Below are 16060 nucleotides of genomic sequence, written 5' to 3'. Positions count from 1 at the left end.
TAATTCATTCAAATTGTATTAAGGGGAAAAAATTATAAAAAATAAAAAATCTGCCATTTACCTCCTCCAAAACAGTCCCTCACAGCCTCTTCATGCCACAATGTGCATGGTCAGTGTGCCAATGAAACCTGTTCATCCCCCCTCTTCTTAATAGCAGCTGCAACACATTCCTAATCATGACATCCCCATGTTAACCTATCATTAACCTCCACCATTCCTCACATCTCTTCCCCCTCACATTCGTCCAACAACTTTCAACCTAACACTTTAAATGTAGGCCATACACTCATTATTGCTCATTAACCTTCAACATCTTTCTATCAATAGCATACTATGCAAGTCTAGTTTGTATTGTAGGTCATTGTGAATTATTACATTGCCACTCGGCATTTGTAGTGTACTTGTACAAAGCCCCCTTTAGTTCATTACAAAGTACAGAAGTAGAAAAAAAAACGTTTCGTTTTATTACATGTCGAGAAAAAAAATGGTTAAAAAAAAACCTGGTCTCATCCTAAAGAAGGTAGGAAATGTTGAACTATACCTTCACTGTTTCTTCCTTGACTTCAGGTTCAGCAGCAGCCTCCTCAACAGGAGCTGGGGCTTCCTGAAAAATTATTTAAATAAAATAAAAATGTAAGAATTTTTAACAGCCATCTCCTGAATAAATTATTATACAGTATATGCTCATCAAAGAATAAATTCCAAAAGGCAGTACACCAGTGTACTAAAACACAAGCACTGCTTGAAATTGTGCTTTTAAATTTAAAAAAAAAATTTAAATACCAATAGCTAACATATCAAATATAATTTCTCCACAAAATGTTAAGCTCACATTATCAAAAAGTTAGTTTTATCTAAACTATGCAAAAGAGAACACACACTAAACTCTCTTATGAAAGAATAATTGGTGCAGGCAGATCCTATTCAAGTGACAATTTCTTATCAAGTAGAAAGTAAGCTGAAACACCAAAAAATTCAACATTCTTTATGTAAATTCAACTTTTAATATAAATAATAAACTAATTATAATCACTCGCATATGTACTGGACCCCTCACAAACTTATTGCTCCCCTCTGAATTGCTTAAACCTATCAGTGCACAGCAATGGCAGTGTGGGTGAGGCTGACAGAGCACAATGGCATGGACTATGCATGGGAACTAATAGCTTCCATTTAATGGGACAGTACCCAAGATTCCATTATTCTATTGGGATGGTACTCTAAGAATAAACACAACTATAGTAACAGTGTTTACTGTAATAAATTCCTTACACATGGATTAACAAGACATACCGGTACTCAACCTATTCCTTTATCACCTTAATATGTCCTGTAGATACTTTTCCAACTTTATATAGGACGTCATTCAAGGGTTTTTCCTAAATAACCAGAGTACTTGTGTAACTATTTACTTCTCGATTTAGAACATCTTTAGATATTAAGCCCAATATAAATGTAAAAGCCAATGAATTTTGCATTATTTATACAATTCTTTACTCAGTGACTGACAGCAGCACCATATGTCATTTCACATGTTCACTACTATTGAATTCAAGAACCAAACTCGCCATTTATTAACTTAGTATTGCATCTCTTCACTCTACTGTTTTCTTTGAGACTTCTGTAATCCATAGATTCATCCAGCACAAAAGTGGGATGGGATGTCCTTATATTATCATACAGTATTTGTATTTCACAACTGCAGTGCTCACATCTATCATTTTGACAAGCCGACCGACTTACCTCCACCTTCTGTGCAGTCTCCTCAGCAGCTGGGGCTTCCTCTTTTTGCTCCTATGTTCAATAAATTAATATGTTATGACCTTTTAGTTATAGAAATACTGCAAATTAATTAGCACCTTTGTTGATTTGAATATGAACTGTCAAGCTTTTAGCATAAAGTTTATGACTGATGCAGCTATTCCTAATTCTTAGTGCTGTAATCACAAACCTGACAAGTTGCTATATTGGATGTAAAACCGTTATCATAAGACACTACTATTACAAGCATTTAAAATTATAAATAGCATCAAATTATCAACCATTTTAAAGCCCATTCTGCCTTAAGAGTTTACTAGAAACCATTTTAAGCATTAGATTTAGCTGGTTAAGTTTAAGATCATGATGCTATCGTATTCAAATAATGTATCCCCTGTCAACACAAGGTACCTGAGGACACCCTTGTCTAGCCAAGATGTCTTATGAAATCCCATCTACCTGAGTTGCTTTAGGCAGATCCTATTTGCTTGAGATGCCACAGGATGTCCCATCTACAGTTAAGATACTTAGGTCACCTCCTGCCTACGTGGGATGCCTGAAGACCTTGTCTACACGGGATACATAAGGACATTCCCGTTTACAAGAATTGCCCGAGGACATTTCCCTGTCTACATGGGTTACCCGAGGACATTTCCCTGTCTACATGGGATGCCTGAGGACAATTCCCTGTCTACATGGGATGCCCGAGGACAATTCCCTGTCTACATGGGATGCCTGAGGACAATTCCCTGTCTACATGGGATGCCTGAGGACAATTCCCTGTCTACATGGGATACCAGTAAATCTTAGCCTCACATGCAACCCTTCACTCACTACTCATTGAGACAAGTTCAGATGTAAACAGGCAACATAAATTATTAGCTGCTAAAAAATCTGCATTGCATATGGCAACCTAAGGATGGTGCACTAAATCAACCTGTACTGGAAACAAAATGAAAATTAAATTAAATTCCATGTTGGTAGTGTTGTAGAAAACATCCCCCCAAATGCTAATAGAAAAAAGAAAAAAGCAGAGACTGGTCAGCTGTTCGTTTCCAATGGCTTGCGTCTCCCAAGTCTGGTTGGTCTACTCGCACTTTCCTTATCACGTAGAGGAAAACTATTCATGATAAATATTTCAGTTTGTCTGTAATACTGGGACAGTTGTTGAAGAGGCACCTATGGAGCAGGACAGTTACTCCTAGATGAAAAGTCAGATGTAAGAGCAATAACAACTAAGAAAAATTTGTACTAAGTTTCACATAATAGATTCTCAGAAAATAAAGATGGGGAGAGATGCAGGTATTCCACAGGGATACAAGACCTGTTTATAGTTGGCAATTTCCCAGGATATGTGTGTATGTGATATGTACCTGCTCAGAAGCGTGATGGCAGTTGTCACAGGTTCCATCGGCTGACGTGACCCTTGTAAGTGCTCCACACAGTATGCAAACCACCTCGCTCACCTCAACAGGCTCAGATATTGCACACACTGTGCTCTCTATCACACTTGAAGTGGTTTTCTCTGTTAATGTCACAAATTCTGAGTGTTGTTCTAACACCTCACATGTCTCCTCCAAAACTGGGGCATCATTATAATTGTCTTCCAAATTATCTTCCACATGAGAAGTTGACTGCTCTAAGTTAGCTTCACACACCTGGGACTCGACTAAGGTTAGAGGTTCTGCTACTAATGGGGTAGATTCAAACAATTCTTGGGACTCTGGGGCAAGGTTAATCTCCTCTTCAGTAGGAGGGTTAGAGAGGAGGCACTCCTGGTTAGATTCTGATACCTGAACAACCTTTTCAGTTGGTGTAGATTCTACAATTGGGGCAGCTTCGACGACTGGGGCAGCTTCTATGACTGGGGCAGCTTCTACGACTGGGGCAGCTTCTGCGACTGGGGCAGCTTCTACGACTGGGGCAGCTTCTACGACTGGGGCAGCTTTTATGACCGGGGCAGCTTTACGACCGGGGCAGCTTCAACAACCGCAGCTTCAACAACCGGGCAGCTTTCAACAACCGGGCAGCTTCAACAACCGCAGCTTCAACCGCAGGCAGCTTCAACAACCGGGGCAGCTTCAACAACCAGGGCAGCTTCAACAACCAGGGCAGCTTCAACAACTGGGGCAGCTTCAACAACCGGGGCAGCTTCAACAACTGGGGCAGCTTCAGTAACTGGGGCAGCTTCAGCAACTGGAACAAGTTCTTCAACAGCCACAATAGGTTCGTCAGTTGGAGTAGGGACAGATTCAACAGCTGGAGAAGCTTCTTCAACTGGGGCAGGAGATTCTACAGCTGGGGCATCATCAACTGGAACTGGTACGGATTCTTGGACGGGGCTAGATTCAACAACTGGGGTGGCCTCTACTACAGGTGCAGATTCCTGAACTGGAGCTGGCTCTTGTGATGGCACAGCTTCCTGTGTGATTTCTGGGGCTGGAGCCTGTTCAATGAAAGTATCAGGTGCAGAATGAGCATCAGCTGATTCTATACATATAGACTGAGCGGTTTTCACCGGTACCTCAGTTAGCTGAACAATATCATATTCAGGGGAGGCTTCTGATGCCACTTCAACCTCTGTGTGTGAGGGAGCAGGGGAGGCTTCAGACTCCGAGACCTGTTCGGGCTGAGCGAGGGGAGCAGTTTGGTCGGCCTGAGGCTCAAGGGGGGTGGGGGATGGGGTGGCCGGGGGAAGGGGGGCGCTGATGGATGGTGGAGCTGCCTCGGGTGTCGCCTCCGGCAAGCTCTAAAAGGGGCAAGTGGCAAAAAATAAACATATACCACTCTTGAATAAGCACATCATGAGCTAATCTGTTTGTATGATTATGCAGGGAAGCCACCCCTAAATCTTGAATCTGTGGTCAGTGAATGCCCATTCATCCTCCGCAACTCAAATTAACATTCACCCACCCAAGCACTTCCATTCTCAAAGTAATTCATTTCAAACTTACTGAAAGTTCAAAGCATAAAGGAAGTGAGAAAATACAAGTTGTTTCTGAAGTATAAATTGCTAAGCAATGATACCATTAAGCATTATATAAGCATACTGTATTTGACATGCTCTGTCAAAATTGTAAAATCTTAGTTCAAGTACTTGACTTTATAATATCAAAATCCAGTTTACTATGGTTATCACATTCTTTTAGACAACTGATGTATTCTCGTTTACAACAGGATCGATCATAAAACATTACATTTGTGTTAGTATTAAATTGATCATGCTCTGCCATAGAGGACAGTTTCATCATGTTAAGAAAAAAAATAATGACAAATAAACCACAGTACATTCCATACAAATGGGTGGGAACAAATTACAGTGAGTCCATTATGCATCATGCAGAGATTTTCTTTTGTCCATCTGCAGACAGTATTTAGATTTCAGTCCATTTTCCCTTGCTCAGCACCAAATAGCCTTCTTGATTATGTATCTGCTGGCTGGACAAGTAAAATGAGCAGAAAACTTCATGCACGGACACTACAGCGAGTGTAAGGTGGGTGTAGGAGTGAAGAGTGACAATGTTGCTATGACTTTGCAGCAATTAAGGTGACAATGTTGCCATGGCTTTGCAATGACCGGGGTGATAATGGTGCCATGGCTTTGCAACAACTGGTGACAATGTTACCAAGGCTTTGCACCAACTAATGTGTATGCATAATAAAGCTTTACAAACTACAGTACCTAACTTCAGTATTTATGTTATTCTGAAACAGCTACAATTTGATGAATACTGTAATATGTTTGCCGAGGCAGTCATGTCAAGAGTACAGCCAATGGTTCAACATCACAGGTCAAACATGTCAATATGCCAGAAAAAAGAATAAGAAGGGGATGCAAGAAAAAAGTAAAAAATAAATACATAATTTAAATAAAAAATTGGTATACGTACATACAGTTTAGTATGAAAAATTTAAGGCATTGATGGTTCATGCAGTTTAATGTATTTTTGTTAGTGCAAGGAAGTTGCTGTATCAGTGGCACAAGCTGCAAGAACCCATATCCACCCATGGTTCTTGTACAGTATTAGGCTTACTGGTAATTACAGTCCATCTCAGCACTAATCTCCACAGCAGTCCCTCTTAATAAGTGCCTAACACAGTAAAACCTCCCATCAATGGATCCTCCAATTAAGAGATCACCCAATAACTGATACACTGTTGTTTTTGTTTACTATCCAAGTCTCCACAATGTGCAGTACCCCCTACTGTATACTGTATCTTGAATATTTTTATGTGCTCTTGTTGGCTGCTGATCTGAGTGATCATGGGTAAAATCAACTAGTGAGATCATTTCCTTTATAATGTATTAGCCTCTGCAGGAAGACCTTGTGATTGATGTCCCTTCCCAACACCATGAAGTGTTTATGTCCATGTACTCTAACACATATGTTAAATAGTACTGTCCAGTATTGTGCACATTAACAATGGTATTCAATAATACTATACTATAAGAGTTTGAAGAACCGACTGTTGTGGTATAGAAAATAAAGCCTAAAACAAGACCAAAAGAAAAAGGGATGGTTCAGAAGAGTATAGGGGGGCAACACTGCCAATCCTGTCAAAATTGTGGTTACCTATGTCATACGACAACTGTTCATCTTTTTAACACAAATTAGGGCCAAGAGATTGTTTACCTATAAGGAATTACATCCCCCTTCCCCATTGTTAAATATTTATTGCCCCACAGCCCACCCACCCCATTACTAACACCTTGCGAGAAGAATTAGTCCATTATTGATTGGTCTTACTGTAGGATACAGTTAATCAATTACTGTACTGTACTTGGCAACTGAATTATTAACTAGGGATTCTTTTCTTTGTGTTCTAAATTTGTTGATTACAGTTCTTTAATGGTCCAAGTTAAGTGGAGAACAGGAATAGAACTATTGTTTCCAGGGACCTTCGCCAATACTCAAAATTAACATAGTAAAACATAACAAATCAGATGGACTATAAAAATTACATCAGTGTAAACGAAGCGGTTGTATTGTGATTAATGTGCGTGTACACCAACCAGCTGCAGACGGTCACAAGTGGTAACGAGCAGTCACGTTTGGGTTTAGGAGTGCAGACTAGTAGCTGACAGCAGTAGCAACAAAAATGCAGGGTTAATTTTATACCCAGCAAACACACAATGCCCACCACACTAAACACTAGGGGGTTAACTGGTCCAAGTGCAGGTGGGGCAGATGGTGACATGGGTGCAGCTGACACAGCACAAGGCATTACCTCCTGGGCTGGGGCTGGGGCTGGGTCCTCTTTGGGTGCCTCTACGACTGGAGCAGGAGCTTCTTCTTTCTTCTCCTCTGGAGCAGGAACTGCTTCCTCTTTCTTCTCCTCCACAACTGGAGCAGCTGCAGCTTCCTCTTCCTTCTTCACCTCTTCCTTTTGCTCTCCCTCTGCCTTAGCCTGCAAATAAAAAGAAATTTTTAATTTTTCTTCAGTATGAAAAACAAAACAAAATCTATGCATTACATTTCCAAGTTTCACGCACACCACAAAATAAATACATCACTAATTTCTTCATTAACAGCACAAAGCATGGTCAAACAACACTGGTGAACGACGATAGTTAGGGGTAGGGGGAATCCAGTACACTACTATGGGTCAGGTTAGTTAAAGTCGAGAAGACAAGGTTATGCCAGACCAAACACAAGTAGGAGACAAAATCTAGATATGCATAGTTAAGAGGATGTTGGTTCAAGCAGAATACATTACCCATAAATGCACTAGTGGAGGATGACCAAATCTGTTCAGGTCTTGGCAAGCATTGAACCTTTACTAATCAGATCCAGGTGAGCAGAAACCCAAGTTAGAATCAAGGTAAATATTGGGATAGGTCAAGGCAGATATGGTGAACATCTATTTAAGAACACTATTCATCCACCTCTTCTCTACAAAGCTAAAACTAAACTATTAAAAAGAGAGGAGAGAAAATAGAACAAGAAAGATGCTACAGCTACAAAAAATATCAAATTTAACCCTGCCAGTCCCTTGACATGCAAACAGCCATTTAACTTAAATATAAGTACTGTAACTAAAAAGTGAGAGGGAGAGAAAATGAATTGCCCCGATTCCTGACAGGTCAAGAATATGGCTACAAAAACTAAACAGTGGTAAGACAATTTCTAGAACACAAAAATGTCCCGAGATAAAGTAATGTAAAATAATACACGTTCATACAGAAACGAGAAAGTTCTATTATTTACATAAACATACATCCCTCTAAAATTTCAAAGCAGTTTAGCCAACGTCCTTGTGTCTTCACCTTCAAGCCAGTTATAATAGTTCTCCCAATACTAATTACCAGGTAAAATAAACTTGGGTATCTTTGAGAATCGGGATACACGGCAGTCACCCACACCATGGTAACACCGCTCACTTTTATTTTTTGCTATTCCTTATTCTTACGTTACATGTAAGTTAATCCACGTTACATGACAAAAAAAATTGAAGTGGTAAGATTATGTAGTCATCATACTAACGTGTTTTTTCTTAAGTATACATATAGTGTGGCTGTTCATATCCATGTGCAATTGCGCCTAAACTTACCTTAAATTTTGAATAAACTAATACACAGCACACACTTCAAATTAATCCTAATATAGCCTGGCCCACGTTATATATATCTATGCACCCCTCACCCACCTAATATGACGTTAGGGACACATTTCACAGTGGTGGAGGGGACACTGACGCCAACTGCCCCCCCCCCCCTTCTCCAATTGGCTAGGAGAATAGAGCATCCATGGTATGCTCTAAAGTCTAAAGCAATTTCACTAACATATTGATAATAAAGCTAAGGCAAGTCTTAAACTTCTTACTCCTATCTCCAGCTTGTGTACGCATTTAAGGTATGGACCTATAAGAAACTGGGGGTCCGCCTTATGTCACCCGGGCGTTGTCGTCGTAAACCACTAACTGTTGGCAACCCCCACCCCCCCCCCTTTACACCTTCAATAAAATGTTTGCCACATGTTACGATCCTTCTAAGGTAAGACTTTTTATTGTTTTCAATCTCACTATTAATCTAGTTAATCTTCCCACAGAGGGCTTAGAAAGTAATAATAATAAAGCTTCCCAGTATTCTTAGCAAAGGCAACTAACATCTAAAAATAAAATATGACCCAACTAATTCTTACTACCATAATGATTCTACCGTTTCCTTGGTGACGTGGGAAACTCACATGGATATACCACTTTTTGGGCGGGCATCTAGAATGTTAAATTTCCCCCAAATTTACGTCGTTTTGGAGATTTGCTCAATATATTTCCTTCAGAATCTCACAACAGACGAGTGTATATTAACAAACATAGCTCAGGATTGGGAGTAGCTCTTTATTACACGGACCTGCTCGGTACTGTGCGACTGACAGACAATGTTAAGCCTAATACTGACACTGTCCTGAACCTCGCTTCCCTGTAACAAACTTGCATTCGCGGCGACTATCATGAATCTCCTCGTCAGGATTTAAAAATTCTATGGAACAAAAAATCTAATACAATGAATTTGTTGACATGATCTGAAGACAGTAATTCTGATGCCGTAATGAATTATCTCCCTTATAAAAGTAATAACATTAGGATGGCCACGTCGTCATATATGCTCATTACTGGACTAATCTGGGATCGCCTTAAGATACATCCACATACCAACCTTGGTTAAAAATACACAACTTTGTTAAACTTGTCCTCGGTGGTGACCGTGTGGAGGACAATATATGAATAACTCGGTAAATTACTAGGATATGAAATGAGCAAGGAATTATCACCGCGACCTTTAACTGAGCACGCACGCACACAATAATGTTTGCCCCTCGTGTGACGAGGATGGCCAGCCCTAGTGCCACCAAGGCGTGAATTTGTTTAAGATGTAGAAGCTGTCGCCAACAACAACCACACCCTAAGTTAATGAGTTGCATGACCGGACGAATCGCCAACTGCACTGGCTAACCATTACCCTGTAACACGATCCGCAAATCGAATAACATTTCCCAATTACTGCATGTGACAAAGAAACTTGCCCATAGTTTCACTCTGCCCGGGGATCGAACCCGGGTCCGCTCGCATACGAGGCGAACATGCTGACCACCACACCACGGGTCGCATAAATGACATACAGGCGTTGTACGATAAATGCACTCTTGTATACCAACTAAGGCTTATGGTCGCGCGAAGTCACACAGAACAACGTACTCGATGGAGAGGTTTCACAGTTACATAATTCAACAAACGGCATCGACATCCTCCAACACAGCCTGGCCACTAAAAGCGGTCGCGTACCCTTCAAGTCCTAATTGAGAGGAGCGGCCCTGGACTAGTGAAATGCCGCGCCTCTACTCGAGCTGCAACTTTGTATTAAACTTAGTAAATTAAGTTGACATTCCCAAACTTCCAGAGACAACCATTATGAATCACGGCAAGAAAGACCGAGGCCTGCAGTTCATCCCAACGGCTCACTCCCACGACTAGCTACAACCAATGTCACAGCTCCAACACCTGACGACCACATCAAGAACAAGTTTCCTGCCGACACCCTACCAAGGCTCAACACCCCCCATTTAAGATACACGCGCAGTTATCAACACACCAAGAGTTTCAACTCCGCCAAAAGCTACTCCATTCAGTATCTAAAACTTAACATGGGTCTTTATGGCATTTCATGTACCATATGGGAAATCTGTAGTATTCAAGTGCAAAATTAAACTGAAATGAACCGCCAGGATCTACACGCGATCTACCAATTGAACTGCAGCTGGTGGGGGTTAACAACAGGCCGGAGCATCTACTTTGTTAACGAGACTGAAACAATACGTTAAGTCACTGGACACGAAGTAGTTTTGGATGCTGGAACAGGTCGTGTGTGTGCGGAGTGTGGGTGTTCGGTGCCTGTAGACCCAAACCCAAAATATTACTTGGTACCCTCACGCGTCCACCGCGCACCCACAATCATACTGCGCATTACATTATCTATTTATACAGGTAAATATCCACGCGCTGAATCACAGCCAAAACAAACATCACATAAACATCAGCAGAACCGTCCATTGAATATAAATATCATGAGTAGTAGAGCAGGAAATATTATCCATGTGGCAGAATTAGGAGTTTACGGAGGTGGGCTGGGCGGGAGGTGAACAAGTCCATCCATCATTAGTGTCTGCAGCCCAGGACTTGCGTAAATACAAGAGCCACAGGTCCTACAGGAGGCGCCAACTCAACAGGGGCTTGTTCAAGAGCTTTTTCTGCGTGAGGCGCCTCCCAGCAGGAACCTGCCCCGTAGCCTTTACCTCTGGGGGCGTCTGCTTGGGAGCCTGATCTTCAGCAGGAGCCTGTTCAGAGACCTTTACCTCGACTGGAGCCTGTTCAGAGACCTTTACCTCGGCTGGAGCCTGTTCAGGAGCCTTTGCCTCGGCTGGAGCCTGTTCAGGAGCCTTTGCCTCGGCTGGAGCCTGTTCAGGAGCCTTTGCCTCGGCTGGAGCCTGTTCAGGAGCCTTTGCCACGGCTGGAGCCTGTTCAGGAGCCTTTGCCTCGGCTGGAGCCTGTTCAGGAGCCTTTGCCTCGGCTGGAGCCTGTTCAGGAGCCTTTGCCTCGGCTGGAGCCTGTTCAGGAGCCTTTGCCTCGGCTGGAGCCTGTTCAGGAGCCTTTGCCTCGGCTGGAGCCTGTTCAGGTACCTTTACCTCGGCAGGAGCCTGTTCAGGTACCTTTACCTCGGCAGGAGCCTTTTGTGCTGTAGGATCCATGAGTGTAGTAGTGTTCGAGGTGGGTGACGGAGGTAGTGGTGATGACACTAAGCAGTAACGGCCCCAACTGTATCTTCCTACAGCGGCCACACAACTTAAGACCTCGCTACACCCCCCTCCCCACTATCTGGGCCACGCCCCTCGCACCCCTGAATGGTCGAACATACGTCGCCAGTGTGAAGCTGCGAAGGCCTCCTCCAGCCATCAATGTCTTCATACAAAACATGAATTAGTCATCACACCCAAATTAGCGGGAGAAAACCCGAGGTATAAGTCAAACGTCCAGAGCACGAGGCTACACAGATACGCCTCTTGTGAATTTTTGTGAACCGTTGTGCCCGAGGCAGAAAATAGTCATACTCAGGGCCCCGACATGAGCCGTACCCCACACACTCGTAGGTGAATTCTCAAGGTTCTCGTGTATTATTATTATTTTTAATTCATCGTCAAAACTAACTGTACTCCGTCTACACTCGGCGCGTCGTAGGTGTGCCCTCAAGGCTCCCAAATACTTTTTTCTTATTGCAAATGAATTAAAAAAATAATCTAAACTAAACAAACCACCCAGTCACTCGCTACACACACTGTTTAGCTAATCTACCTCGGGATCACAAACACACACTGACTTTACTGCACATTTAAGCATTTATCTTTCTCAGTTTTAATACAATATGGTACTATAATTACAACCTAATAAGAGAATAAATAAACTGTCTGTAGTTGAAAAAATGTGCGTGTGTAAAGGGGTGTTTACTCCACCTGATACCGCAGGAGGCGTCACTGCACCCGTGCCCAAACACAGACAGACAGACAACCCCTCACAAGCACCACCACACGACCTGGCCCCGACACCTCCCTTTGTTAGTCGCTTTAATAATGAGCCTTGTAGTTCTCAGAATGTGGCCTGACGCTCAATTGAGGAGTGCCAAGTTGACTTTGGAGAATGGTCAAGCGCGGGGGGGGGGTCAGGTTACCCCCTCCTGTGCTCCCAACAACTTCACCCACGAGGCATTATCAACACTATGCTTCGCCGGTGTCGAACTTGTACCAGGTAGACTGTTTATTTACTGCTGGGACCAACAAGCGCGTCCTTGGTGGACGGTACCCGCGGAGGCGCTGATCTGCATGCCTGTGGGCTTATACACCCAGACACCTGGAGCCCGCGCCTGTGCTCCACCCATACTACACCTCAATTTATTTCTTCGCTTGACCTCATTCCACGCTACAAGCAATAGCACTAAATGTCTCCTTACAATTATGTTCACACACTCACAACCGCAACTTCCATCACTTAACAATACTCCAAGATAATAGCAAGATGACTGTACTGCCCCCCCCCCCCCCACACACACACACATATCCCCTAAACGCTCGTGTTCCATCTGACCCAAAATAACATTAGGGGAGTCCCTTCCCTGCATCTCCCGTTCCCTATAGCCATTCATTACCCACCAGGACCCGTAGTACGCGCAACATTTGTTTAAGTCACCCCTGGGGGAGACAAGCTGGGCGGGCAGAAAAGTGTCAACAAGGGATAGATCAGTACGAGACTCCCGTGGCTTACTTCAGAGATCATACAATAACAAGAGCGGTTTACTTGACCCACTTGCAGAGTGTAGCCGGCCACCTGGTCACCCACTACCTACATGCTTGGCCTCTACCCCTCTCCCCGCCCGAGCACAGTAAAGGGCACCACCACCTACACCCCCAGCGAGGGAACCCTGTACTGTATATGATTGAAACGTTGCAGCCGTATATATAACTGACCACGTAGGAAGTAAAATATATGACGACCAAGACAAAGAACTCATATTCAGGGACATATGGAGGAACATCTTCCGAATCACAAATGAAGAGAATAGGGGATTAGATGGTACCCACGAGAAGCTCGTCCTTGATGAACTCCGGGGCCAGACACACCGCACTCAGCCTTCCCCTGAAATCATATGGGAGGATCCGAGAGTGGACAGCCCATTGTCCAAACCAATCACCTCGGAAGAACTCAACAGAGCCATCTCTAATACCAAAAATAAAGCCCCTGGTTATTCAGGCATCACCAAGGAGATCCTCAGCCACGTAAACAACCCGGCCATGGAGAGACTGAGAACCACAATGAACGCTTGCCTGGCCTCGGGTTACTTCCCAACTAAATTCAAAGAGGCCATTATTACCCTGACACCAAAACAAGGAAAGAACCCCGCCGTCCCACTAAACTACAAACCGATCTCCCTCCTCGAAGTATCTGGAAAAATCCTAGAAAAAAATCATCAATAACCGTCTGAGAAATCACCTGGAAACAACAAACAGAGTCAACTGCAGACAATTCGGGTTCAGGAAAGGGAAGTCCACCACAACAGCGATAGCCCTGGCATGTGAAAACATAGCCAGAGCCGCGGCGAGTGGTAGACAATGTAATCTAACTCTCCGGGATGTAGCGAAGGCATTTGACAAAGTCTGGCACGACGGTCTAAAATATAAGATCCTCCAACTCGGACTTCCCACCAACATTGAAAAGTTGCTTTGCAACTATCTTGACGGCAGAAATGCCAGACTGAGGGTAGGACAACACACAGGAGAGACCTTCCCACTCATGAGTGGAGTCCCTCAGGGGAGCGTCCTCTCCCCCGCCCTATATATTACCTACACAAGTGACACCCCGCCTCCCACTAGAATAGGTAACGAAGATATTATGTATGCAGATGACATCACTTGAATAACAACACATCAAGGAAAATCGCGAGCGTTACAGGCCGACAACACCAGGCGGGAATTAGAAAGGGTAAATAATTACGAAAAACAATGGAAAATCCAAACCAGTCTCCCGAAATTCAGTGATACCCTTATGCAGAAGGAAAACCCATCCATTAGTAACCAATAATGCCCAAATAGAATACAAAAGCAGAGGCACCCTCCCGGGCCTGCATACTGTATATCCACGACAGGTTACTCCCATCATGTCCACAGCAGGAAGGAAAAAGCAAGAAGAGAGCTGAGAAAACTATACCGCTTTAAAGCGCTTCCTGAGAAAATAAAACTCCGCCTGGTGACATTTATCACACCGATATTAACTTACCCAGCAATACCTCTTCATACTATGAGTGAGCACCACTCATTAAAATTACAGGTGGTCCAAAATGAAGCCCTAAGATTCGTCACAGGTGAAAGATACCCCTTCACAAGAACCGCGATACATAGACCTGAGAATGAAACCCATCAACCAGCAGCTGCACACCCTGGCCAGCAGAATCTGGCAAAAGATAGAACGATCAGAGCGAGAACTCCTTCAAAGACCCCCACCAGATAGCGACAATAACCATACATGGTTCCCAAAAAGTTACCAAATCTCAAAAGGTCCATTACCACCCCTGATCTACACGGCCAGGCAATAGACAACCTCCCTAGACCAGCATCCGCCAGTAGGGTCGGCGGAATATGAAATAAGGCCCTTAAAACACCCATATATGGGACAGGGTAGGTTGTCTAGTGCCTGTACCGACAGACAACAACTAACCCATGACACAACCCTACCGACAGACAACTAACCCATGACAACCCTAACACACTATTTGCTTATCTAGGCGGTCAGCCTGCCCTCTTACCTCCTCCTAAATTTCTTCAGTTTCCAAACTATAACTTCCTTCCCCCACCTCTAATCTTCCTTCATCCCCTGTGGGGATGGAGCCTGTTTTATGACGCCCAGCTCATCTCCTAGGTAGACCAGAACCAGACTTTTTGTTTATACTGGGACAAAGATGGCTGCTATTCTAAATACCTTACTGCATGATTGTGATCAGCAACTCTTAATAAACGGTTTCAGTTGAATTCCATAAGCATTTCTGGGTGATGGAGAGTGTCAAGCGTTACCTTCCCTCATCGTAAACTTAAAAAACTTAACCTTCACGTGTTACTTAGCCTTCTACCGACTATCACCATCAAGTTGATGAATATATTAAGTCGGCAGCCATCACTTCAACGTGGCGACTTAATAATCTTGAATTTTCTCTCCCAATATTTGGACATCAATCGGGAGCGTTTACAACACGGTCTAATAATTTCAGAATCGTGCCAAGGAACTTCCGGACCGAAGGCAATTTTAGAGTTCATGCTGATAAACTGGGGAGTAAAGTATGCACGCGCGTGAGGTCCTGCACCCTGGTCCTGTGTTTGGAGTGGTGGTGAGGGCCAACAGTCCCCAGCCTACACTTGGCAATAACAAGGACTCAACTCATTTCCGCCACCTACATCTTTAACTGCTATATATACTGACTCGGTTCTGCCATGTCCCCCCCAGCCCCCGCCTATCTGCTGCTGACACACGCCTTCGTGACTCGTATATTAAGGGCGTAAGTGCCTGAAGGACCATGGGTTTTGTCAGCAAGTTACATATAGTGACAGGAGGAGGAGTGTGTGTGTGTGTGTGTGTGTGTGTGGGGAACTCCAGGTACAATTCGTCTGTTTATGGCAAAGTGTGGCAGGACCCTAATAATGTCGTGTACCAGGCCTGTCTGAAGGTGGGAGGGATATTTAGTCAGGGAGGAACAAAAACACACTGAAGACTA

The 16060-nt window shown here is 43.5% G+C and overlaps 1 protein-coding gene across 1 annotated transcript in view; it reads right to left on the bottom strand.

Annotated features, from left to right (window-relative positions):
• Positions 1–16060, bottom strand: part of LOC121862704 (uncharacterized abhydrolase domain-containing protein DDB_G0269086-like) — a 30594-nt gene that overhangs the window by 7420 nt on the left and 7114 nt on the right. Inside the window, exons 2-4 of the mRNA XM_042361020.1 lie at positions 6988–7167; positions 1744–1794; positions 542–604 (exon numbers count right to left, since the gene is read on the bottom strand). Of these exons, the coding sequence (XP_042216954.1) occupies positions 542–604; positions 1744–1794; positions 6988–7167 (294 nt within the window). The remainder of the gene's footprint in view (positions 1–541; positions 605–1743; positions 1795–6987; positions 7168–16060) is intronic.

Source organism: Homarus americanus, unplaced genomic scaffold, assembly GCF_018991925.1.
Source record: "Homarus americanus isolate GMGI-L3 unplaced genomic scaffold, GMGI_Hamer_2.0 scaffold2929, whole genome shotgun sequence".
Lineage (NCBI taxonomy): Eukaryota > Metazoa > Arthropoda > Malacostraca > Decapoda > Nephropidae > Homarus > Homarus americanus.
Note: the sequence above shows the minus strand (reverse complement) of the source record. Positions and strands in the feature narration are given on the sequence as shown.